Here is a 27052-nt window from a genome sequence, read left to right as displayed (position 1 = left end):
TTATTATGAGTGTACACAAATAAAAGTACACATTTAACAGTTTTGAATGATGTATAAAACTTGCGTCTATGACAAAAATAGACAAAGTTATTTGAGTGTCTTTTGCACTGATAAGGAAAAAAGCGAGGTGATCGCACCGGCGCGACCTCCAACCCCATGGGGTTAAATACATCCTCACCCACTCTGGTATCCTAGCTCACTTGTACTCCTCTCATTCCTTCCGCATTGGAGCAGCTACCACTGCAGCCCAAAAAGGTCCGCCTGACTATCAAATAAAATTACTGGGTCGGTGGTCATCAGACGCCTTTCAGCCTTACATTCATTCCTACCTCATCAAACAAGCCCATCTAACTCGCTTCTCTACAAGATAGTTACAATCCACTCAAGACAGCTGCCCCACGAAACTCAATCCAACCAATGCCCGCCTAACTTGATGCTGCCGCTGCAGTGCCTCGCTTAATTTGATACTGTCACTGCAGTCAATGAATGAAACAAGATACAGTGTTGCCATGGGCACCAGTGAATATGTCTGACTACTAAAAAAAAATTACTATAGAAAGCCATGTAACAAATGCCATTTAGTTGTTGATTTAATTATCATGCTTATTTTAAAGATCCCTAATTAATAATAGACTTCATGTGAGTTCTGTTACATGAAATACAAATCTACTTGGCATATTTGCCAATTATAAATAATCATTTATTTGTGGATTAATTTAAACAATCATATAGTTTCTTAAATGTTCAAGATTCTTATCTTTATGTAATTTTTTTTTTTTTTTTTTTTTTAAAAGGTCAGTAACTACAATATCATTAAAAACAGCAATAAAGTTTCATTGTACTATGAAACTGAAATTGTTTTATTAATTAAGCCAGTGGTTCTCAAAACTGGGAGAGATCGGAAGGGGGAGCAAATTGTTTACAAGAAAAAAAAACACAAACAGGGCATTATTTGGCTACTCTGTGTATTTTAATGCTTTTCAAGTAGAATGTTCGTAACTGGTCTGGACTTATCTAGGTTTTTTCTATACAAGTGGTTGCACAGACTAGTCGACTTTAATGCTCTGTCATTATGCTTTAAGCTTGATGTCGACTTGTGGCCTATAGAGGGCTTCTTACAGGATAAGAAATCTTTGAAGTCCACATTTACACTGTTTCCAACAGTTAAAATGACAAATAAATGCATACTCCGAGAGCACTCCATCTGTGAGCAATATAACGACCCAAAGACAAAAGAACGTAACCTTAAGAAAAATAAGCTGTTATGTAGGAGCAATAGCCTTTTGGGCACCACTGTGTCATATCCCATAGCTGTACGTGTACAAGGCAACCCGCATTTGAGTCTCGGCTCGAGGTTCAGGCTTACTGGACTCAACTTTAATCACATAAATGTCGTTCAACCCCTATTCTATACTGTGGAAATTCTAGTTCTTTTTTTATCATCCTTTTTTTAATATAGAAAAAAAGAACATTTGTTGCTGAACTGAATTCAAATTTGTTATTAAAATTAAAAAGTTGTTTTAGCTCATTTTAATGTTTGTTTTGTCTTTGTATTTGTGTAAATAAGTCATGGAAGTTTGCTGAGGCCCCCAAGTGGGCCCTGGCCTTTGGTTGAGAACCACTGCTGTAGACAGTAATTTGTTCCATCCTTTAATTACAATAAATTAATATGTTTATACCATCCAGTGTTTTTGTTGTATTAGTCTTTACCTTCCTTAAAGGTACAATATGTAAGAATTTTGCATTAAAATATCCCAAAATCTCAAGGCCAGTGTTATATATTTTGTTAAGTTGATTACTTACAATATCCCAAATGTTTCCAACTATTTTTAAATCGTGAGAAAATTGCGATTTTAACCAAGGAAACGGGGCGTTAGAGCAGGGGGGAGCTGGGAGTCGCCAGTCAATTGCGTCATATCCGCGTTACCCTCGGTTTCCGCTCGTACTGCGTGGAGTCAGAGAATGTTGGAGTCCTGGACAAATGCGGAAGTTGTAGTTGTAGCGTCTATCAAGCTACAAACTTTAGCTTGTTTCTTGCAGTCGTTATGGTACACAATTATTCTTTACCGATTGCTGCTGGTTCTGTCGACAAAGCATGCTTAATTTTATATTTTCCAAATGTAGCATTCGGTAATAGTTATGTTTATGTAAGGAAAGTATTATTGCTTTAGATTTGTGTTTAGTTTATTGACATTGTTTATCACGTCTGGTGTTTATGGCCATGTAAATAAACATAGCATGTGTTATACATAAAGATTAATCAGTATTTTGGCAAATGATGTGGGCATGTTCGAATGTACTTTTACAACAATTGTTTAGAACATGTAAAACTGCACAGCGTTATCACAACAATGAATTCAACAAATACAGTAACATCTATGAAGTATTAAACCTTACTTTTCTTGCGGTTAATTCATTTTAATGAAATAAAAGTGTGATGAGGTTAAGAGTCAGGAAGGAAGAAGACGCGTCGTCGTGACTGGGACTCGTACTTTATTAAAATAAAGCAAAACAAACAAAAGCCGCGCACAACGCGCATTCACTGTGGCGACGGCTCAAAACAGTTCAAAAATGAGAGCTTGGATCCACCGGTTTTCTTCCTCTGCGTCCAATTTTCTCTCCAGTCTCTCTCTCGTTCCAGCGCGGCTTATAAGCGGTCTCTCCACGCCAATAATACTGCAATAAGACACAGGTGCATTTGCACTTGACCTACTTGCTCGTCTCTTCTCTCTCCCATCACAGACCGCGCTGAACCACGCCCCCCCTCGCCACAAAAAGCATGTCATTTGCAACATTTATAAAAATAGAACTTAGCCTCATCCATGAACATGATTTTTCGATTCCCGTCTGACTGATTTACATCCACGGTGGAGTTTAAAACGACAGTTCCCATCATTCCACGCTCCTTCACATCGTCATCAAGCTACGCCGTTGTTGTTGTTTGGAATGTAGCGCCCTCTAGCGGCAAAAATTCTTGCATATTGTACCTTTAAAAGGACTCAACCTTATAAACTGGAACTGAATAAAAAAGAAAACTAAGAGAAGCTGGTACTAAAATACATGAACAGGATGGTAATGACAGAATGCCAATCATATGTCATTTTCTGTGTCCATATATGCAGTGGTCACTAAGGACGGAGTGTACGTATTGGATATGGCAGCTAAAATTGATGCTGCTGCCGACTACATCTGCAAGCCCAAGTGGGGTGATGTGGAGTTTCCTCCTCCGTTTGGCAGAGAAGCTTATCCTGAGGTAAAAGCGGAATAAGGTCATGCAATTGCACACAACTGTCAGAGAGCGCATGTTCTGTGGCTCATATTTTCTGTGTGTTTTTCTGTGTGTACAGGAAGCGTACATAGCAGATCTCGATGCTAAGAGTGGCGCCAGTCTGAAACTCACCCTGCTGAACCCCAGAGGACGCATTTGGACCATGGTGGCTGGTGGCGGTGCATCAGTGGTTTACAGGTGGTGCTTCCAAAATCTTGTGCCCGGTTGCATAAAGCACCTTTAAGTGTCTAATTTAAACCCTTAAGGGTGAACCCTTAAGTCTAATTTTCCCTTAAAGGGATAGTTCAAACAAAAAGAAAAAATTCTATCATTGTTTACTCACCCTCAAGTTGTTCCAAACCTGTATGAATGTCTTTCTTCTGCTGAACACAAAATAAGATATTTTGAAAAATGTGTGTTACTAAACAGTTGATGGACCCCAATGACTTCCATAGTATGAAAAAAATACTTTGAAAGTCAGTGGGGTCCCAGCAACTGTTTGGTTACCTTCTTTTGTGTTCAGCAGAAGAAAGAAATTCTTACAGGTTTGGAAAAAATTGAGGGTGAGTAAATGATGACAGAATTTTCATTTCAGTAAAGTTGACAGAGTGGATCAGGTAGTCCGAGCTGCTGTGATGTGGGGTGGAGGCGGGGACTAATATGCATATTCATGCATCCGCTTAAACTAAATGAAGCAAGGGTGTAGAGTTATATTTAAGCTATTGTATGCAGACATTTTTTTCACAGGAAAAAAAACGTTTAAATATGTAATTTTGGTGAACAAAGATGAGTTTTAAGGGATAAAATGATTGACTACAGTGGGAGCTTTAATATGTCATCCTGTAAGAATTTTGTTAAAGCACAGTTACATATGTGAAACATTATTGTTATTTACAGTCATTTCATTCCAGGTAAACATGATTGTGTGTTCAATTGATGTAGATACAAATGACTTCTTCAGGTTCCCGCTAATAAATAAGTTCATGTTCCTTTCCTCCTGGTTCAGTACAACATTTTTAAAAGAGGTCTACATGTTCTTTTTGTGTTTTATAATATTTTAATATAAATATACATATTAAAACTGGGATGCATATGTGATCATTGTGGTTAACGCTTCACAATAAGGTTAAATTTTTTCAAGGTTTCATTCAATAACATACTTCTTTAGTATGTACTAATCTTTGTTTAATGTTCATTTCAACATTTAATAATAATTTTTTTAAATCAAATATTGAATCTGTTAACATTACTGAATGCACAGTGAACATGAACTATTTTTATAAACTAACATTGCTTATTGTTAGTTCCTGTTATCTAATGCATTAATGTTAACAAATCAGACCTTAAGACCTTCTAAATTGTTATCCTTGTTTGTTTAGTGACACCATCTGTGATCTGGGTGGAGTAGATGAGCTGGCCAACTATGGGGAATACTCTGGAGCTCCCAGTGAGCAGCAGACGTACGACTACGCCAAGACTATCCTCTCTCTAATGACCCACGAGAAACACCCAGATGGTGAGCTTTTGTGTGTGACAGAATAGCATGCTTTTTAGGACACTAATTGCTGGCATGAAAAATATAGAATAATAATAGAAAAAATTATAATAGTAAATTGTTTTATTTGTGATAATGCAATGAAACATGCCAAATAGTGTGTACATAATTTTTTGGGTAGGCTGTTGTACAAAGAATTTATGGACGCATGCCAAATCAAGAGAGAATCAACAAAATATTAATAATTCTATGCATTTTTTTGCATAGTCAAATAAAACCTGCAGCTGTAGTTTACCTTTTTTGCCACATAATTTTGTCATATAAATGCCTTAAACAAGATTTTACAATATACTTACAATGTATTTATTGTGTTCATATTGTATTGCAAAACACTTTAGCTGCTATTGAGTTGGGAAATGGGTAAGGTTAGGGACAGGTTTGGTGGGTTAAGGTGTAGAAGCTCAACAGTGTAATTATAGATTTAATTACAGAAATTAATTACAGCTGTAATTACCTGCAGGTATTTTTAAAAATATAATTACAATGTAAAACATGTATGTTAATGCAGTCGGGAGACAAGCGCTGACATAAATGCTGGCAGTGAGTGCATGGTTAATCCAGGATACAGGCGAGACTTCTGTCCTTACTCTGCAATGTTTTTTCAGTTGTCCATGCTTGTGCGACTTTCTCTTATTGCCGCTATGCTGCTGAGCTTATAGGTCTCCATTGTATGGAGTTCTTTTAGCTTGGTCAACGGCTTGGCTTGCAGCCGATCTGGACCTTCGCTATCAACATGGCGGGATTTTATAGATCCCCATAGCGCCACCTATCGGTGACGCAGTGTCAAGTGTCCGGTTACCTAACGTAAGCTCGGTTCCCTGAGAGGAGGGAACGAGACACTGCGTACACTGCCGTGCTACATATCTCAGAGTCATATATCTAGATCTTACAGCACTGAAAAAAATTATTCGTTGAATTTAATAAAAAAATTTATGGTAAGTGGTTGCACACAATTGATTTTAGCTACATTTAAACAAATGCATTAAGTTTAACTAAAATTGATTAAGTTCAACTTAATGCATTTTTTTAAATGTAGCTAAAATCAATTGTGTGCAACCACTTACCACAAAAAAAATGTATTAGAGGGGGGAGCCCGCCTCTATTTCGCACGCTTGAGTGCCATTGGTGGGTGAATCCTCTGATTAACCCCAAAGTCTTCAAAATGGAGCCAAACATCAAGTAGCATTTGGCAAAAAAGAAAACTTAAACAGAACATCTAGGAAGTTTTCCGTTGATGCCCATTCTGTCGGACTAATGTTGTTCCTGAATTCAGGAATAGGAATTTGGAATTTTAGAAATTCAGATTTCAAATTCAATTTGTCCCACCCCAATCTTACCTTACAGGAAAGGTGTTGATCATTGGTGGCAGTATTGCTAACTTCACTAATGTAGCAGCTACGTTTAAGGTACGACGACTTCTCTGTCTTGGTATTCATCATTATTAGATCATGTCTTGTTGCTCTTTTTTATCATGTTTCATCACATTTCATGACACTCATCAGGGCATTGTGAGGGCTATCAAAGACTACCAGGGGCCTTTAAAAGAACATGAGGTTACCATCTTTGTCCGACGTGGAGGTCCAAACTACCAGGAAGGGCTGAGAGTGATGGAGGAAGTAGGTAAGTGTTTTTTATTTATTTTTATTTTTGGAAGAGCAGCTTATCAAGGGTGCTGTTTACATCTGGTATTAACATTAACATTGCCTGAAACCAATTTGGATGGTACTAAAAACAGGTGTAAATGGGGTCCAAAATGAGATTTGTCTGGTGCGAACACATTTAGAGGTAGTAGAAAATGACCACCTAGCAGTTAGGGATTAGGGAAATGTGTAGTTAATTATATAATATTTATATCCGCTGTAAGAATTAACTGATGTAGCAGAGTTAATATTATGATTGATTATGATCGACCCTATTTATCCAGCGTACGTTTAGTTTAATTATCTATCAACTCTAAGAAATATTTTTTCTGTGCAAACTAATCTAACCCCAACCAGAGCGGTGCTGACCACATTACTTAATTCGTGTGTGAGACGCGCCAAATTAAATGGAAAAGTGGACAAAGTTTCCTTTTCAAGTGAAATTACATCTTATCAACTACCGAAATATTTGCTAATTTCAGTTATGCGTATGAATGAATTTCACTAAGGTTGATCAATGTTTTTCATTTCACTAGTGTTTGTAAGACAATTTTTTTCAGTAATGCGTATTAATTAATTTCACTAAGGTAGATCAATGTTTTTCATTTTACTGGTGTTTGTAAGAGGATTTTTTCAGTTATGCATATGAATGATTTTTACTAAGGTTGATCAATGTTTTTCGTTTCACTACTGTTTGTAAGAGGCTTTTCAATAATTATGGCCTATACGACCCCTCATACACACACACTCAAAGCACGCACACGCACTGAAAGCTGTCTCTCAGACAGCATGCAATCCTGAATTCGGTTCACTTTCGTGGATTCTTGTGCTTTAATGGTCAAATACACACACAATTATGTCAAAATGTGGAATTTAATTATTTTTGTCACTTTTTCAAGAATGTAATCGCAGTTCAGATTGGAACTTGACAAAATGTCCATGTGTTCACATGTGTGTGAATAGAAGTCATTACACACCATGCACGAGTAATCTCCTATTTCTCTTCTGGTTCCCTTTTCGTTGCAACAGGAAAAACTACTGGAATTCCCATCTACGTTTTCGGCACAGAGACTCACATGACTGCTATTGTTGGCATGGCGTTGGGTCATCGGCCAATTCCCAATCAGCCTCCAGCGGCAGCGCACACTGCCAATTTCCTGTTGAACACCAGTCCTAATGCAGCTGTAAGTGTGGTTTTGTAGTTTATCCCGATGGCTGATATAAGGCTGATTTTTTTCCAGCAATTAATTTACAGTTGGCAGTTTGTGGTGACGTGAGCGAAACCGGCCGTAGGTGAACTTATAAATGAGCAGCAACACAATGCAGTGACTACCAAAAGGAGTGAAGACGTTGGAGCACATGTGGTCTGTCTTTTGTTAGACACACGTCAGAAAATGCTCTGTGATTCATACACTGATAAGTGTTCGTTTCATTCATGTATGTGTGAATATTGTAATACAATAATCATTTCTGTCATTGGATTAGAATACAGTTCAAATTCATACATATTAGAACTATTAAATGAGTAATAACATTGCATTATGGGCTTGAAAACAGAAACAAAATCAGTCGGTTCACTCCGAACAAAATCAATATTTTGGCGTTTCTGTTCTTGCGTTCCTTCTGTAACATTACCTTTCCAAAAACGGTTGATTAGAAAAAAATCTGGTTAATAATTTTTTTTTTTTTGGGGGCTATACTTTATACAAGAGCTTGAACAGAATTGTATACTAAGAACTTGTGACTAAACCTCGTAGCTCTGTGGATCCGCAAACTTTGTAACCTCTAAGTTGATGAAATGCAATGCACTTACTGCCTCAGATGAATCTCCAACATTCACTGGTGAAAAACCTTGTTACTCCATTTGATCTTGATTTTAGTCAAATGTTAATAATATAATGACATATGCAAGTGTCATGGTCTTTGACTTTTATTTTGATATCCTGTTCCATTTCCATTGCTACTTACTTATGATGACTTGAGAACTGAGCGTGGACATTTCACTCAAGTTGGATGCAATTTTTATGCAATGTCACATTTGCATAATTCATGGTTGGTTGACTGCTAAAAAGAAAATATTAAACAGAACAATAAAATAACGTTATTTACCGGTTGAAGGTCATTACAAACGAGCGTTTCTGTTCATAACAATTAAACTTGATTTGGTTTTCGTTTATTTTCCTGTTAAAATTATGTTCGTTTACAGTTTTTGTTTTTGTTCCTTGAACCCTGATTATGGTAATAAATTCTAGATGGCAGTGGCCCATAAACCCTTCCAGAAGTAAGTTCTTTCTTTTGTTCTTTCTTTCAGACACCATCAAGAACCAGAAATCCTTCATTCTCTGAACACAAATTGAGCAATAGTTTCACAGATGTCATGACACCCACAGCAGGTGCTCCACCAGGTATTTGGAGCTCAGTTGATGTTAAAACAATCAGTCACAGCAACTTTTAAAGACAACTTTAGTAGATCCTTAACAAGCTAATTTGCATTGATTCAGAATTGTGCATTAATTCTTTTAACTGTAGCTCAATTTAAAGATGCACTAAGTAACTGATTTTTTTTTTTTTACTTTTAAGTAACTTTTTTGTTTAACTGAACTTTATACTGATGCCAATCAGTGTGGATGCAGATTCACACAAAATTTAAGATTTGCCAGCATCTTGTAATTTGGCATACCTCTAACTAACATGAACAAGTTTAAAATGTTTAAGAAAACATATTAGCCATATCATCTTCCAGGTCGTCTTCCAGGTTCTCCAAAAAGGTACAGTGCATGTCACAAGTGCAAAAAAACACTTTGAGTTGGCCACCACAAACCAGTTATCCCTGAGGTAACTTTTCTGAAAATCAAGATCAAGCAGGAAATTACCCTTTAGAGGTTTATTTTCTCTGAGCTCAACTAGGTTTCTTTTACATTTTTGCACTTGCCTAAGACATAGGCCTGAGCATTTGAATTTATATTTATTTTCAAATATATATTTATTTAATGTAAATTTTTTGTTTATTAATATAAAAGTTCAGTTATTTTCTTAAATTATCAATGTTCTTTTAAAAGTTACACTGTAAAAAATTTACTATAAAATTTACAGTAACTTACTGGCAATTTTGGTTGCCAGCAAGAATTATATGCAGGAGTACCGTAAATCATTAACTACAATTGTACTGCATAAAAACAGTGTACTGCTGTGTACATACTGTAAATATAGCCTTTTTTCTTTCTTTCTTACATTTTGTTTACTATAATATGGGACTGAAATAAAAATGTTCAATTAATGGCAAAATACAATTACAGTGTAACTAACAAAAACAAGATTTTATTTTAATATGTACAATATCTTATTTTACTGTAAAATTTACAGCAATTATTTATCTTGCTCCCACTATTCATAGCATAAAATACAGTAATACTGTAAATTGCAAAAAACAGTAATTGTCAAGTTTTACTGTAAAATTCACAGCAATTGTTTACAGTATACTGTGATTAGTTTAAAAGGCCAATGTAGTGCTTTAGATTTACATTTAGAAATTTAGATGCTGCCATCTTTCTTAAGTTATTTTACCCCCCTGTAATTTGGCTCCAAATCTCTGGGGAAAATTGACATTTTGACCCCCCTCTACAGAATAGTGGATTAACCCTCTGAGGTCTGAGCTGTTTTCTGGGCCATGGAGGTGTTCTGACATGCTCTGACATTTGTGTTTTTTTCTGTTACTAGTGACATTTTCATGGCTAAAGTCTGATTACACTGTATTCAGCACAAACTCTGCTACAATAATATATCAGCAGCATGTATGTAAAAGTTTGTAGTTTTGAGATAATGACATTTATGCGTGGTTTGTGAAAATACAAAAAAAAATTCTCACTGAAATAAGGCCATGAAACCCATACTGATTATTTCTTCACAAGACTTTTGAAAATTGTATGACATAGCCTAGAATATTTGCTCCAAAACTATGTGAAAATCACCCTGACTGCTCATTCAGATAAGACAATATATTGATTTAAAATTTCTAAGACGTGTTTTGTGTGACAAAGCCATATGCGAAAAGGCGTGATCATCTCATGAATATGTAAGGTTTTAACACCTGAGAAAGACAAAGACACTCCCCTAACTGCCCTATTAGGAGCGATCAGGCCCTGTCATTCAGAGCAACCTTGCACAAAGAATGAGGAGATTTAAAAAAGAATGGCTTTTAGATTGTTTGGATTTATTTACAACACAACACAATCCAAAAATACAAATGACAAAAGAGCACATTGAAAACAATGATCCAAAGACAGAGACCTTTGTGCCATTCCTAAAAACATTGTACATACCTTTAATTTCCAGGGTGTTTGATTTTCACTTTACCATGTTCATTGTACAGAGACTCATGTGAATGTTGAAGTCAGCAGGACTCAGTTGCATCTGGTCCCTGAAAGAAAAAAAAAAAGAAAAAACTGTGAACATAATGATATCAAGAGAAACTATAGGGCTGCACGATTTTGGGAATAGATTTGAGATTTTTCTGGTTAAAATTTCTTTTTAAAATTCACAGAATACACACACACACACACGTTTCCAACAATATATAATGAACACCAGGTTTGTTGTGCCTTGTAGGCATAGGCTACGCAGTGCTGCATAAAATAATAATAACAATAAATTAAATCTTCCAAAAGATTTCAAGAACAACTACGCTAGAGAAAAATATATTGATTATCATATGTTACTTCAAATGTTTCCATTCGTTATGATGATATGAAATGAGATAATAGTAAAAACATAAAGCCTAATGTTTGATGCATTTTTCCTTTCAAACGCAATCGCGCTCCAAAATATGATACATTAAAACCCACAGCGCGCTCCAAAATATGATACATTCAAACGCCATCGCGCTCCAAAATATTAAACATTATGGTTATACATATCTATGTTTGAGCAGATATCCACAAACAGTATTTATCAGGAAACACGGGTCTAAATAGTATAATATTCACCATATACAGTATCTAGCAACAGTTCAACTGCAATGTGAAGTTTATGCAACAATACCATAAACTAATAAGTAAGAATTTCTTACCTTACATCTTTCTTGTCTTCAAATCGCGTTCTTCTTCTTCTGGGGGTAAATCCAATGTAAGCTCAGACGTGTCTTCCAAACTCGACGAAAAGCAGAGACTTGTGAAGTGTTTTGGTGTTTTGTGTTTGAGGTAACGAGGGCGTTCGCGTTCCATGTGGAGATTTGCATGTGAATCACTTTTGCGCGAGTGGGCGTGTCGAATTAAAAAGTAATTAGCAAGCGTTTGAGATACTGGACATCCTGTTGGTTTTATACAAATTACTTAAACAGAGAATATTTGTTTTCAGTTTGAATCCGATCATTTAAAAGTACACACTTAAATGTGTATAAAGGTGTATGGCTCATAAATGTGTGAGAAGTATTCGCTGAGTTTTGTTTCAGTTTATAGACGTGCTCAAGAAAAAAAAGTTCACCGCGACGGAGAGGCAGAACGCACACCCTGTTTATTTTCTTTATTTTACAAAAGCACAATGTTTTGATTTGATTGTAAGTGGACACATACAAAAGTAGAAATATCACAGATTATTTTTTTATATTTCTTTTTTCTGTATAACCATAAATGACGGAGTAATTTAAGTTTATGTTGCTGCTATGTGAAAAAAATCCAGCAAAACGCGTCGGCGCGTTTCTCGACCTCAGAGGGTTAATCAGTAAATATACAGTACATCCATATGACATTTAATATTTTGGCTTTCTTCTTCATTTATGTATTTCTTTCGGCAGAAAAAAATTATCAAAATCAAAAGTTTTAGCCGGGGACATCTGGTTGAGTTGACACGGAATGACCCTTTAGAGTTTGGTGATAAATCGATTCATAGTGCTGGTTTCATTTATTTTCTGCTGAGTGTAGAAAAATTGGCTGAAAGTCTACTTGCACCTGTCCATTATGCTTACACGCATGTGATTGTGTGAATGCTGGGAGATATTAAATTCAGATGCTAAAAATGAATACACACTGTTTACGAGTTCTGTGTGAAACTGATAATAACATTTTTATTTATACTGTGAAAAGTTACTTACTGCACCTTTAATTATTTTCCATTTTCTTTGTACATTCTCTTCCCCCCCCCCCCCCCCCACCACACTGTTTTTGTCCTGTTAGTAATTGGTTTATTTTTATTTCACCTCCATTCCGTCTCTTTTCTCTCCTTATGCTGTCATGTTTTCTTTCTCTCTTCATCATAATAATTAGTTTCCACTCTTTGCCATTCGTGGTCTGTGATGGTCATGTTTAATGCAGCGGTTAAAGGTAAGAGCTCAGGGCTGGTCGAATGTTTAGTGTGTTTATTAGTAAATTATATAAAAGCTAGTTCTGGTCCTCTGATTTGATTTGTTCAAGATTGCTGATGTTCAGAATGAGAGAACAGGGACATTTTACTGTTTGTCACTACTCTTAACTGTGTTTGTTAAACCAACATCTGTGAGCAAAGTTGTGTGATTGCTTGGAGCAAAGTGATGATTATTGACTACTTAAAACTAACTGTCTGATGCGTAAATTAGGTGGTTTTCACACTGGCCGATTTTTCCCAGCGTCCCTTGCAGTGTTAAGATTGGTTTCAAACTCACTCGATTGCCAAATTGTTCATTATCTGTACATTACCTGCACTTGTGGTGAACAGGTCTCTGGTTTGATACCGTGGTCCATTTCCTGGTCTGCATGGCAGCTTTCACCATATCAATTGTTCATGCAAACCATGCTCTGTTCGAACAAAGTTGCCAGTGTGAATCTTTGAAAGACATCTAACTCTACATGTGGGCAGTTTTAGAACACCTCAATTTGTACAGTTTTTATTGAAATGTATGCGTATAACTCATGTTGTTCCAAACTTCTATGACTAACTTTCTTCTGTCAAACACACAAGACATTCTGAGGAAAGTTGAAAGTTGGACTCCAATGACTTTCATTGTATGAAAAAAATACATTTTTGTTCAGTTCAAATACCACAAGCTATATATTTGAATTAACATACTGCTTGCATACCACGATACTATCATAGCACCAATATAACACAGAGCAAATCAATGGCAAAACACTACTAGACCATAGACCAGTCTTGTCTCTCTTGTTAAAATGGCTGTCTGTAATTTGATTGGCTGTCTTAAAGCAATTTCAGTGCAGGTCTTTAGGGAAAATAACTAATTGCTGAATTTGTAAAAGCTGTTGCACCTCTCTTTGTGCTTGGCAGAACTGAATGGTCATTTATTTATTTACATAGTTTTGATTTGTGGAATTAAGTAGATAAATGACTGGGAGTTGAATCTAAGTGTAATGTTTGTCTCTCTACCCCTTTAGCTAAACCCACGACTCTCTTCAGCAGGCAGACCAAGGCAATTGTGTGGGGCATGCAGACGCGGGCAGTTCAGGGAATGTTGGACTTTGATTACGTGTGTTCACGTGATGAACCCTCTGTTGTCGCAATGGTCTACCCCTTCACGTAAATACATTTAAAAAACATCTTGTGCTGAGTTTTTACGATCAGACTGTCCAATGTAATATAACTTGTATCATGTCTAATACTTGCTTTATTCAGCTCATCATGGCACTGAGGATTGTCAAATAGGATTTGAGGGAATGTTTTATATGTTTCAGTGGTGACCACAAGCAGAAGTTTTACTGGGGTCATAAGGAGATCTTACTGCCAGTCTACAAGAATATGGCCGATGCTATGAAGAAACATCTAGATGTTGATGTGCTCATAAATTTTGCCTCCCTTCGTTCGGCTTTCGACAGCACCATGGAAACGTTGCATTATCCTCAGGTAAAATCCCATATTGACAGCCCTGGGTTTCTGTTTTCCTGGTAAATACAGCTAATAAAGTTTTTTCATTAGTCACTTCAATGCTGTGTGAGTAGCTAATGCTATGAGAACGCCTCACAGCAGTGATAATCTCTGAAGCCTGTTCAGAATCACATCAATTTATTGCCAGATTGCTCCTTGATGCACATATAAACTAAGCCCAACATTGTTTTATTTCAGAGTTTCTGAATTGATTTCCTTTCAATTTGTGAGTTTGAGTTTGAGTTGGCCACATCCAACTGGAAGTTTCGATTTGTTAAGCATTAGTTCATGCATTAGATATTGGGGATATTATATTAACAAAAAATGACTAACACTTTTAAAGCATTATTTAAAGCATTCTTGGTTGATCCTTGTCTATGTTCTAATAAATTAACAATACATTAATAACCTGGAATTTATAGTGAGCAGTTGAAAATAACCATTAGTTTAATGAATAAATGTAAATATATTTTGTTCATGAACTCACAATGAACAGTTTGTTTTATTTGTCTTGTTCTCTGTCCGTATGGCATATAAACCTCCAAACTTAAAGGCCTTTCAAATGTTTTTCAAAATGTTCAAACAAGGCTTTGTCTAGTTAACATTCAATGTTCAGGGCTCCAGACTAACTTTTTGCCTTGGTTGCACTGGTGCGCCTAACTTTTTTATTTAGGTGCACCAGCACAAAATTTGGGTGCACCGAAAATTTTTCTCGGCTCGCGTCACCTTTAACGCCACAATTTCAAGGTCACCTTTTTATCACGCTCTATATACATTCATATTATGTAAATGATTTTAAACAAGAATAAGGTGTAGGTAAATAAAAAAAATAAAAATAAAAATAAAAGTTTTTAAGTGCTTCACTGAGCTGCCAAACTAAATATTTTGAGTCTCTAGCTCAGGCGCGGTATAGGCTCTACCTCCGTCTCTGAGTCGGATGCCATCTCCGACGAAAGACCAGGGCTTGGCATCTTACCAGGGACTGGGGAGAATGGTGGCTGAAGTAGCTTCATGTCTGGGCTGTTGTCGGAGCATTGACCGGGGAGTAAAGGGTTTTAACGGTATTCCTACTCTTACCGATACTGCTTATCGATCCGGTACTTTAACTGTATTCTTATCGGTTCTTTTTGTTTTTATATATATATATATATATATATACACATATATATATATATATATATATATATATATATTAGGGCTGGGAATCGATTAAAAAAAATTAACTAATTAATTGCACAATTTCTGTAATTAATTGCAATTAATTGCGCTTCCCCCAAGCTTGTAATCATCAATATTTAAACTTAGAATCACCTAATTAAACAACACAGGAAAAAAAAGGGAACAGAAAATAGCCCTATATTAAAATATTAAACATCAATATATCAATATATTATTCTTTTTCAATAATCAATCAACATAATCAATTTAACAGATTATTATTATTATTATTATTTTATTAATTATTAAAACAAAATATAGTCCTAAAAAGCTATTATTACCAGAGCATGTGATCAGAGCAGGTCATTTTACCATTGTTGCCCAGCATGGCTATACCAGCTCAGCAAACAAGTCAACAGAGAAATTTCACGTTACTTGAGTGGACTTTACTTTTCCAGTGCTTAGTACATGATTGAAGCCTTTGGGCCGTTAACGACAGAGCCGCCGACACACACACACACACACACACACACACACACACACACGGAACGGAGAGCTCGCCGCTGCTGGGCCATTAACTATGAGGCGCCGGACTGGACAAAAGAGAAGCGAACTGCGCGAGCGAGCGACAATGCTCGAGAGAGACCGAAAGTGCGCGAGAGAGACCGAGTGTGTCTGCGCGCGCGAGCGAAAGTGCGCGAGAGAGACCGAGTAGTGTCTGCGCGCGAGAGAGACCGAGTAGTGTCCGCGCGCGAGAGAGACCGAGTGTGTCCGCGCGCGAGAGAGACCGAGTGTGTCCGAGCATTAGTTTAGTAGGCTAATTGGTACAAAGTAATATATAATTATTATATAAGAGGCATGGACGTTAGATTAATGGACAGCAATAATCAGTAGGCTGCCTACTACACACGTCTTGCTTTGAACTATTTAATAAATATAAATTATTCGAGCAAAAACTTTCATATACGATTTAATAAGATTGAATTCAGGCAGTAATAGTAAGATTTCATAACCTATATAGTTAATGAACACTGTACCACAACCAGGTTTTACGTTTCTTAAGCGTCAAATAACAATGACTGGATGTTATTCACCGAGATCGAGATCAGTACCACGAGAGCTGTGGAGAGGATAATGGCATCTAGATGGTATATCTGCAAAGACTCCCTTTGATAAGAATGCAGCAAAACATCTAATTGGTCTGATATGTAGCTACAGGAAATAAAGTGTTTTTTTCTTTCTTTTTCTGAGATGTTATCATCTTTAACAAAATGTTTGACATTATTTGACAAGCATACACACATGCACACAAAATACACCAGTGTACATAAACACTATGATTATGATCAGTTAAGTTTGAATTGTATTTTTTAATAAAATATTCGTTAAACTTTCTATTTAGCGTAAAGAAATACATTTGCTTTATCAGACTTAAGATAGCAGTGTCAATTTACTGTTAAAAATAAAATGATTTCAGCCGAAATTACCTGTGTTGTTCTATTTTTTTATATTGGCCCATTTTACCTGAAACTTAGTGCCTTTGCTCACGTACTGTATCACCTGTTGATATTCTAACTCATAATTTACTTTTTCGTGCTTAAATACATATGTTTAAGAGACCAATGCTAATTTATAATAATATCATTATGTCATGCAGGGCTTATTTGATATTATTTAAATAATAATAGGTCATATTAATTGCAATAATAATAATTATAACAGAAGATACTATCTCTAGTCTTTCCTAATATTAATTATAAATACAATGCATATAAAAAATAATTACAATATAAAATAATATTTTTTTTTCGAGCAAAATAGTAATGTTTCTCTGAGTCACTTAGAGTAGGCTAAAGAATGACAAATTCAGTGCTGCAAATTGTAGAAAAAATATTCCCTTGTAGTAGGCTACTTGGGACAGACAAAAAAGTTTTTCCATCTTCTATCTGATTCAAATCACAGTCTGCATAGTCTCTGTTCTCTTTCTTGGTATCCATGAGTTTATGTCGTCCGTTCTCCATTTCCAAGTCTTTATCCAAGTCATGGTCACTGAATCGATATTTTGAAAGAAGTTGTCTCTTTTAATTGTGTAATTTATCAGTAATTTGCCAGTTTTGTGGTTCTATTTAGGGACGGGTTACACTGGGGTTTGGTTTATTGAATAATAATATGAATTGAAGACAACAGTCTGTTAAGAGAGAAAGAAAGTATAAGCTACATCCTGCTAATTCAGTGGTAATAATTTAATTCTTGTTTTTATTTTATATTATATTACACTCGGTCTCTCTCGCGCGCAGACACACTCGGTCTCTCTCGCGCGCAGACACTACTTGGTCTCTCTCGCGCACTTTCGCTCGCGCGCGCAGACACACTCGGTCTCTCTCGCGCGCAGACACTACTCGGTCTCTCTCGCGCACTTTCGCTCGCGCGCGCAGACACACTCGGTCTCTCTCGCGCACTTTCGCTCGCGCGCGCAGACACACTCGGTCTCTCTCGCGCACTTTCGCTCGCGCGCGCAGACACACTCGGTCTCTCTCGCGCACTTTCGGTCTCTCTCGAGCATTGTCGCTCGCTCGCGCAGTTCGCTTCTCTTTTGTCCAGTCCGGCGCCTCATAATACGCTGATTTCACGCAGCCGTTATTTTGAAATCGAAAGCGAGGCTCCGGTGGGCAGAAAACCGGAAGTGTCGCCTTTAATCACAGGAGAGTCGTGAATGCGATGGCATATTGTTGTGTTTAATGATGTTGTGTCAATTCTAAAAATGTACATACATTTCTTTAATACTTTAGACTATATACAGTGAAATTCATTTATAAAGAAAATATTTTTTTTTATACATAATTCAGAAGGTAAAAAAAGAAGCAGGAATGAACTATATACATATCCTATATTGAATATTAACATCCAATAGTGTAAATCGCGGCAGCAGCTTCAGGTTGGTAATCCAAGGCATTGTTGTTTATCTTTACTTCCGGGGTTCTTCCCACCGGAGCCTCACTTTCGATTTCAAAATGGCGGCTGCGTGAAATCAGCGTATTAACGACAGAGCGAGCCGACACACACGCACGCGCGCGCGCGGAGCACAGAGCACGCCGACCAACCGACACACACACACACTCACGCGCGCGGAGCACAGAGCGCGACGCACATACCGAGCGGAAAAGACCCGCTCATGAAAGCTGCCCGAGAATGAAACCTGACCGCCGAACATGGAGGGGCGGGACGGCATATTTCTGCCTTTTTAATAGCAGACGCAACAGGAAATCATTAAAACGAGGCAAAAAAAAAAAGTGCTGCGTCAATTGCGTTATTTTTTTTTAACGCGTTAAACATTTCAAATTAATCGCAAAGATTAACGCGTTAATTCCCCCAGCCCTAATATATATATATATATATATTAGTCTAAAAAGAAATCTAATAAAGTAATCAAATGTAAAATAACACTGCATAATTTTTCATAAATAGATTAATGCTTAATAAAGCTGAAGTTATTCTTTCAAGAGCTTTGTAGTGATTTTTCTCTTGTTGTTTGATTCGCAGTAATGGCGCAATCGTCCGCATGTTTACTAGACTGCGGCCCCTTTAAGACCGAGTGCAGATCTGCTACTGATCTGATGCTCCATATTTTCCCAACTATTTCCATAACTACGTCCATTTAAGACATAAACTGTTTTTAGTGAATCTCCAAGCCGGTCATTTTGACATACTTTTGTGTACATTTGATCGTTTAGACACGCACATTAAACCCAAAGTAGGCTATAATTTGCTTGTCTCGGTTTCGGAGCGCGTGCCGCCTTGCGAACAACATCTCTTGCGCAGATTTTGTGCTTTTAATAGCTCTTTTAATTATTTAACGCGTCTCGCAAGTTAGCAACAGTAGCTAGACTGCATTTTACAACAATCACCGATCGTGCTGATTCTGTCGTTAGGTTTGAGTTTTAGGGAGAAATGACAGTGTAATGCTGCGAAGGGAAGAAGTTGCGCTAGATAGAATGCGGCTATAGTTTTTAATGGTTTTACCTCAATATATTATTTTTTATAATCTTTGGAAGCCGAAATCTAAAATAAAATCAGACTAGTATCACAGACCTTAAGTGTAACCAGGCTACGTTTGAATGTTTAATTCTGTCCTCCGTCATCACTCATTAAGCGTGAGAGAAGAGTGTGAGTTCCCATGAGTGTGTGAGTTCCGTCAAAGGAGAACAAACACTTAGTTCGTGGAGAGGCAGCGGATACGAGGACGTTAGGTGCACCGGTGCGACCTAGGAAAAATTTTAGTCGCACCCTTACAAACTTTGGTCGCACTCTAGAGCCCTGATGTTTATATTGATTGCTTTTCTACATAAAAAGATTAGTTATATGAATTTCTTTAAATCTCTATTTATTTTAATCCCACTTCCTTATATTCAAATCTAAATCACAATTCACCGTTTTGTTTGCGACCTGTGGCTTTTACAGGTAATACTTTTGAGTTAAAAAGAGGGGCAGCAGCATTCACCCTCTGTTATTCATGAGGAGGTTGAATCTAGCCCGCTTGGAGGAATCTATAGCCACTTTTCCACTGCCTGGCCAGTGTGAGCCGTGCGGGGCCAATAGCCTCAGACCTCAAGCACTGAGGCCTAAATTTAGTTCCGCTTCCACTGTCTGGTCAGTAGTCCCGCAGTGCTACCCTCACGTAACACAACCCCACTGTTTCACCAGCTGACTGAAAACTAACAGAAGAGAATGATTTTTACTTAAAGACTTAAAGTCCCCCTGTAGTCAATCATTTTATCTCTTAAAACTCATCTTTGATCCCCAAAATGTTATATTTAAACTTTTTTTTTGCCTTAATATAGCTTGTTAGTTACTCTACACCCTTGCCTCATTTAGTATACGTGGTTCTATGAATATGCAAATTAGCCCTGCCTCCACTCACTCACACCAGCTCCGCGATTTCAAACCGCGTTTTTGAGACTGTCTTTGGTTCACTGCAGTTTTAAGGAGAAAATGCTCAGCAATGGTGTTGACTTATGAATTTGCACATGGTTTGTCTTAAAGCATATTAAAAACACCACATAGACATATAAACAACATTAAAAACTTGATTTTCACCACTGGGGGACTTAAAGATTCCAGCATCGATATTTTACCAATGCTTTACAATAAAAATGTTACAGTAAAAGTAATTTATTAATTTGTGTCAGAAGTGCACATGCTGAATCAAACTGATATTTACCATTTCATATAAAAAGAGAACACATACCTATTCGGTTGCACCTGCTTCCATTTATTTGCTATGACAAGAATGCACAAAGCAACTCCATTAAGTCTTTTAATACAAAGGCTTACACATTTAGAAAAATATTGATAAAATATCATGTTTACGTCACATTTCTGAGGATTTCTATTAAGTTTCCACAGAATTATGTGACGATTGCGATCTGAGGAGGTTTGAGCGATCTCTCCATCTCTCTATATTGTTATCCTTTTAGCCAGAGCAAGAGAGGGAGCTCATGAGAAGAAAGCAGGAGTTATTAGTTATGCGAGTTAACCTTGCGAGTGCATGACATGAGGATGCATTAGTCTGGTATCAACAAAGGCACAGGGAAGAGACAGATAAAACATGAAAACAAATAAATACACGATTATAATCATATTTGATTTGTCTACGTTCTTCAAGCAGTCTCTGGTATTTTCCTTAAACATATGTATTTAATTTCGCAATGGTTAGCATAAGTAGCCTTCAGCATCACATATAGATATATTGTTGCCTCATACGGTGATCAGAATCCCCATCGGATCGCAAGGAAGTTATTTAAAACACTCGCTGGTGTCTGAAAGTGAGTTTTGAGCTGAAAATTGTTTAAAATGTTTTACATTTTGAAGTTAGCTGGTAGCCTGATATAATAACATGGAAAATGAGCAATGGTGTTGACTGTCTCCTGACTCCGCCTCTGTTCATTACAACTTCTCAAGCCCCTGTTGGTCCGCTTTGGACCAAGGTATTCAGCGGGCCAAAAATCCATGGCTGTTGGCCCAGAGGAAGCCCAAATGAGGCCCGATCAAGCCCCGGAACTGACAGTGGAAATGCGACTGGCCCTGGCACGCATTAGTACACTCGCTTTTGGCCCGAAAGGGGCTTCACATGCGGGGCTTAATGGCAGAAACTCCAGGCATTACCCGTTTGGGTAACTTGTCATTCTATAGCCGGACTTTGTGTTGAGGGATGCCTTTACAAAAGTAGTCAGTCCGAGGTCTTTAAGACAGCCAGGTAGACCTTATGGAACATAAAATGCCTGAAGCTTTTGGTAGTACACTTTGCCTTTGGTAGTACACTTGAGAAGCATTTAAGGCAGACATGCAGATTTTTCATTGTCCTCATGAGGACGGACTTCAGTGGTGATGTGCATAAATCGCCAATTGGGGTGCACACACATGCTGGTGCCCTCTTGTCCTTAACTTGTTCCTGTTTAGGACCTATTGCTTGTACTTGAGGCACTCACGGTCCCTCCATTCCAAAGGTTGCTGTCAGCATGTTTGTGGGACTGTGCTGCTATTGCCTCTGGCCTCTGAAAAGCACATTGGTGATTTACAGGTCTTGTCGGTTTAGTCTCCGTGCTTGGAGTGTGTGGACTTTCTAAGGTAGTCCTGCGGACTAGGGTGAGTTGACTAGCGGACATTAACCTTGTTTGGGTCGTGGGGTTGCATCTTTTTGGCCTTCTCCCTTTGGTTTAAACTAGGATGAGAGGTTACATTTATTTTGCCTGGTTAAAGGAGTACCATATTTTCTATAAGAAAGTCGTACTTGTCCTAAATATATATTGCACTGGGAAAAATGCATTGTTGAGAGAGAGAGAAAAAAACACAAGTTGGTGTATAAATCATGTAAATCTCTTAATAGACATTAGTCAGGTTATACACCATATTGAATTTAACGCAGATGAAAACGAGGCTGTGAGGGAAAGACGTGCAGTCTTTACAATGGGGCACAGCGTATAAAGCTCATAGATCACATTATTTTCTTTTTCTTTTTTTCTTTTTCTTTTTTGTCTACTGAAATTTGTTTATTTATTTATTTTTAATTTTGTAAGCTGAACAATCAGATTGTTAAACAACTGTACAATTCATTGAACGCACTGCATTCTATCCCTCACAGCCTCATTTTCATTCCTGTCAAAAAAAATGATATTGCGCTTCACTGACCAAGGTCTATAGCCCTGTACTGTACAGCAGACAATTTAAATTGAGACATTTCGTTTGATAATAAATAGGCTGTACTGTCAATGTTGTGTGTACTTTGCATGCTTGACGTTAATTTAATTTAATAATTCACATTGGAATATAATTCACATTTAACTGTGTGTGTGTGTGTGTGTGTGTGTTCACTATTCACTACTCCTAATGTGTGTGCACTAACTTGGATGGGTTAAATGCGGAGGACAAATTCTGAGTATGGGTTACCATACTTGACCTTCACATGTCACTTTCATTAATAAGAGATTAGGATGCTATGCTACTCTTCTGTGTTGTCTTGCTGCCAAGTGACGGAAAATCGATTCATAATGACACTTTACTCCAGTTACATGTTCATTAAGGCGCATGCCTGAGGGACGCTCTGCGCTATCCTGTGTCTGGAGAACACTGGTGTGCACTGCAGTGGTTTGCCCTCAAGGCAACTTACATTGTCTGAAATCACTATCTATAAATACGTAACATATTTGGATACTTTAAAAAGAAGTTACTTTTAAAAGTAACATTCCCCAAATCCAACATTAATAAATAGATCTGAAACTGTCAACCTTACTTTTCTGAATGTAATTAAATGCTAGCACACATTAGAATTAAGCTTAATGTAATTTATTAACACTTTAAGATATTAAGATATTTAAGATATTCTTTGTTTGCTAGAATGTTTGAAATCTTACATGAGTTTACTGTGAGATTTCAAACATTCAAATGGAAAAGGTACCTTTTAACATTGAACATCATAAGAGGACATTGTGTAAAAAGCGCAGTTGAGCCTGAGTTGTTGTGAATGTTTGCACTGATTTGAGTGATCTTGTGTTATTAGATACACACTATAGCTATAATAGCTGAAGGCATTCCTGAAGCTCTGACCCGCAAACTCATCAAATCAGCCGATGAAAAGGGCGTCACTATCATTGGACCTGCAACTGTGAGTGTTTCAAAATGTTTGAGTATTTGTATAGCTATATAATGTTTAATATACATGTGTGAATATTAACATTATGATAAATCTCAGAAAGCCTGTTGAAAAACATGTCTGTGTCATATTCCATCCCAAAATCAAATGAAAAGTAAGATCAAATACAAATGAGTGCTAATTATTTGCCTAAAGAAAATAAGACCTTTCATTGTGTTTTACTCCAAAACGTTCTGATTGGGGTTTGAACATGACAAAGCCTATTTAGCTATACATTCAACTAGTTGATCAGACAATACTCATATTAGTTGATTTATGAAAACTGGTATTGCACATCTTTACCTGTATTGCAGTAACAGGCAGATCACCACTAATAATAATGAGAATAACAAACAAACAAACTCAAAAGTCCATACAAACATCCATGGGCGTGTAGTAATGTTTTTCGTGGTCCTAAAATTGTCATTCGTTTTCATTTTTGTTTTTTCATGAGATTCTCTCAACCTGTGTGTTTTAGGTTGGCGGTATAAAGCCTGGCTGCTTTAAGATTGGGAACACAGGTGGAATGCTTGACAATATCCTGGCATCAAAGCTGTACAGGCCGGGCAGCGTGGCGTATGTGTCCCGCTCAGGAGGGATGTCCAATGAACTCAACAACATCATCTCACACACTACAGACGGGGTTTATGAGGGAGTTGCTATTGGAGGAGACAGGTGACAAACAGAGCATGTCCTGTCCTTGTGAATCGACCTTATGATAAATAAACGACTGACAGCCCAAATATCCAATCAGATCGCTGCTTGAGAAGCATTGTTGCTATCCGCCATTTTGTCCGTCGAGTTTACTGAACTGTCGGACACATACAAAACTCTTTGTCTAACAAATTCCTTTAACTATGGTTAAAAGGTGTTGTTATGAAATCCAGCCGTAATATCGAAATAGCAAGGATCAGACTTGTCATTCATTATGACTTTATTATCTTTATCTTTATTTTAAACCTTCATTTTAGACTTTCTGTATTATTATTTCTGTATTTTTATTTATTTTACTTATACATGGATTATTTGTTTTTATTTGAAAAACAGAAGTATGCTGAATGGGATCCTGTGTGAACAGTTCAACATCTCTGTGCTCAGTTATAAATAACATGACATGCAACCGAAGTACATTATTTTAAGAAAAATACACACCATTTTTTTTTTGCATAATTAGTGCATCCGTTACACATTTTTCCTGTGTGTTAATGTCAATATTTATGACTGTTCTTGACACTTGGGTGTACTTTTACTGTTTTCTCGTCTTCTACCGTTATATTTTGTGTTTCAGCATAACATCCTGATACAAAAGCTTGTGTTTTCTGATTTTTGCGCAATGATAAACTACAGGGTCCCCGCGGATCCTTAAAAAGTCTTAAAAGGTCTTAAATTAGATTTTTTTTATTTAAGGCCATAAAAAGTCTTAAAAATATATATATATATTTTTTAAATGTCTTATTTTTACTTATGAAAGGTCTTACATTTTAGATGACACTTTGACTTAGACTTATCTAAATGCTTTCGAAATTAAAACTATCTAATTAGCGTAGGCCTACTTATTATTTTTTTAATTCTATCTTTGTGGATTTGCTTGTTCACGTGACAATTCGCGTCACTTACGGCAGCATATTAGCCTACATCTGACTCCTGCACGCGAGAGGAGAGAAGAAAACGAGTAAATGTCAGTTCAGTTGTAAGTTCATTCTTTATGTGCTTAGGAGTGTGCGATATTGTCTATGAACTATGATGATATTGTAATCAGTGTTTTAACTATGTATGAGGCACTGCGAGTGCGAGCTGACATCGCGTTTCTCTCATGCTTACTTTCATTGCGTGATGTGTCAGTGCAGTTATAGATGTGCCCAAATGAGTTTTTGTCTTATATTTATATCATATTATGTTGTCATATTAGAATATCACATGAGCAAGAGTGCCGTTTTCCTGTGCACAATTGCAAATGTGCTATTTATTTTATACAGCAGTTAAATTAACAATAAAGTTAACATTGTGAGTTACTTTTTGGACACAATATTGTCAATTTTCACTTTATATCGCCGACGAGAATTTCATAATGAAGCCAACAGACAGCGATGATTTTTTGTTTTGTTTCACTGAAATCCGCGTTTTGAACGAATCATTTTAACGATTCAATGAACAATCACTTGTTTTTCTGAATGAATCAGCCGTTTGAACAAATCGGTTGAATAAATGACTCCAACAACTCGCTTATTCTTGCCGCCACCTACTGGTGGTTTTAGTTTCATATTTAAAGTATCCTTTAATTAAAACGTTAAAATTATAAATCATTTCATATTTAAATATTGAATAGCTTTATTTATGCAATTGTAAATGAAGTGTAAATATAGTAGGCTAATGCTAGTTTTGATGCCGCTTCTGTGTCACCTCTGCACTGCAAGGATGGATTTTAATTTAATGATTTAATTTGACATTGATACTGTGTTATTCTAATATAATTTAATTTGAATGTTAGAATTTGACATAAAAGGTGATGCATACCTCTAAATACGTTTAGAAACAATGTCCATATATAGGTGAAAATGCCCCTGGAAATCAATTTAAGGTGGCAAATATTGCCCCTTAATAAAAATGTTAATTTCGGTCACAACTGTGACCACTGCATAGAATATAAAAAATATGAATATCGTGGGTTTGCTGTCAACAACAGGCCTAAACCAGCCAGGGTACCAGTACAAAAACACAATCAGTAAAATATCATCGAATTATTATCAACAAAACTTTGAAAATATCGAGACATATTTTTGTCAATATTGCACACCCCTAATGTACGGTATTAATTTTGATTTCTTCAGGTCTTTAAAAAGGTCTTAAAAAGCCTTAAATTTTACTTTAAAAATTGTGCAGAGACCCTGAACTATGATAAACTGTAAAAAAGTAATTTATTCAAAAATCATCAGGTACATCAGCAAAAAAGCTGACTCGCGTCGTTATTTTGTTTGACGGACATACAGTAGATTAATTAAAGCAGGATTCAGAAAGTACTAATTATTACTTGATTGAGCTAATAAACGGATCAGCAACTAAGATGACTACTGTGTCGCTCTTATACTCAGATTCCCAGGCTCAACATTCATGGACCATGTGCTCAGATATCAGGACACTCCAGGCATCAAGATGATTGTCGTTCTGGGAGAGGTGAGATCATGGGAAAGATTTGAGCGCCTCTAATCACGATTAGGTCATATATTCTTATCAAACAAAAAAGCCATTTTCACATAAAATTTATATTTTACACAATTTGTATTAATTAAATGCTAAAACTCCTCAGTGGTCTTGGATGGACAGATTAAGTGTGCAACATGTGGACCTAGTTCTAAGAATTAAATACCTATGATATTGAAGAGACTCTCATAATAATAATAATA

General features: G+C 36.7%; 1 protein-coding gene and 1 long non-coding RNA gene across 4 annotated transcripts in view; both read left to right on the top strand.

Annotated features, from left to right (window-relative positions):
* aclyb (ATP citrate lyase b) overlaps positions 1 to 27052 on the top strand; it is an 80289-nt gene that overhangs the window by 34826 nt on the left and 18411 nt on the right. For 2 of the 3 annotated variants that reach the window (XM_082152697.1, XM_082152696.1), the window contains exons 7-19: positions 3123 to 3253; positions 3348 to 3466; positions 4648 to 4784; positions 6168 to 6229; positions 6326 to 6443; positions 7493 to 7647; positions 8775 to 8868; positions 12721 to 12777; positions 13822 to 13963; positions 14119 to 14287; positions 23520 to 23624; positions 24130 to 24326; positions 26741 to 26822. In XM_082152697.1, the coding sequence (XP_082008823.1) occupies positions 3123 to 3253; positions 3348 to 3466; positions 4648 to 4784; positions 6168 to 6229; positions 6326 to 6443; positions 7493 to 7647; positions 8775 to 8868; positions 12721 to 12777; positions 13822 to 13963; positions 14119 to 14287; positions 23520 to 23624; positions 24130 to 24326; positions 26741 to 26822 (1568 nt within the window). The remainder of the gene's footprint in view (positions 1 to 3122; positions 3254 to 3347; positions 3467 to 4647; positions 4785 to 6167; positions 6230 to 6325; positions 6444 to 7492; positions 7648 to 8774; positions 8869 to 12720; positions 12778 to 13821; positions 13964 to 14118; positions 14288 to 23519; positions 23625 to 24129; positions 24327 to 26740; positions 26823 to 27052) is intronic. The other variant, XM_082152698.1, reaches the window with a different exon arrangement.
* On the top strand, positions 16084 to 16394 carry LOC309485593. Its single transcript, XR_014201243.1, has 2 exons — positions 16084 to 16159; positions 16227 to 16394. It is a non-coding gene; the product is annotated as an uncharacterized lncRNA (long non-coding RNA).

This window comes from Leuciscus leuciscus (genome assembly GCF_965113295.1).
Source record: "Leuciscus leuciscus genome assembly, chromosome: 21".
NCBI classification, from domain to species: domain Eukaryota; kingdom Metazoa; phylum Chordata; class Actinopteri; order Cypriniformes; family Leuciscidae; genus Leuciscus; species Leuciscus leuciscus.
The sequence above is the reverse complement of the archived record's forward strand: the minus strand, read 5'-3'. Positions and strand labels throughout refer to the sequence as shown.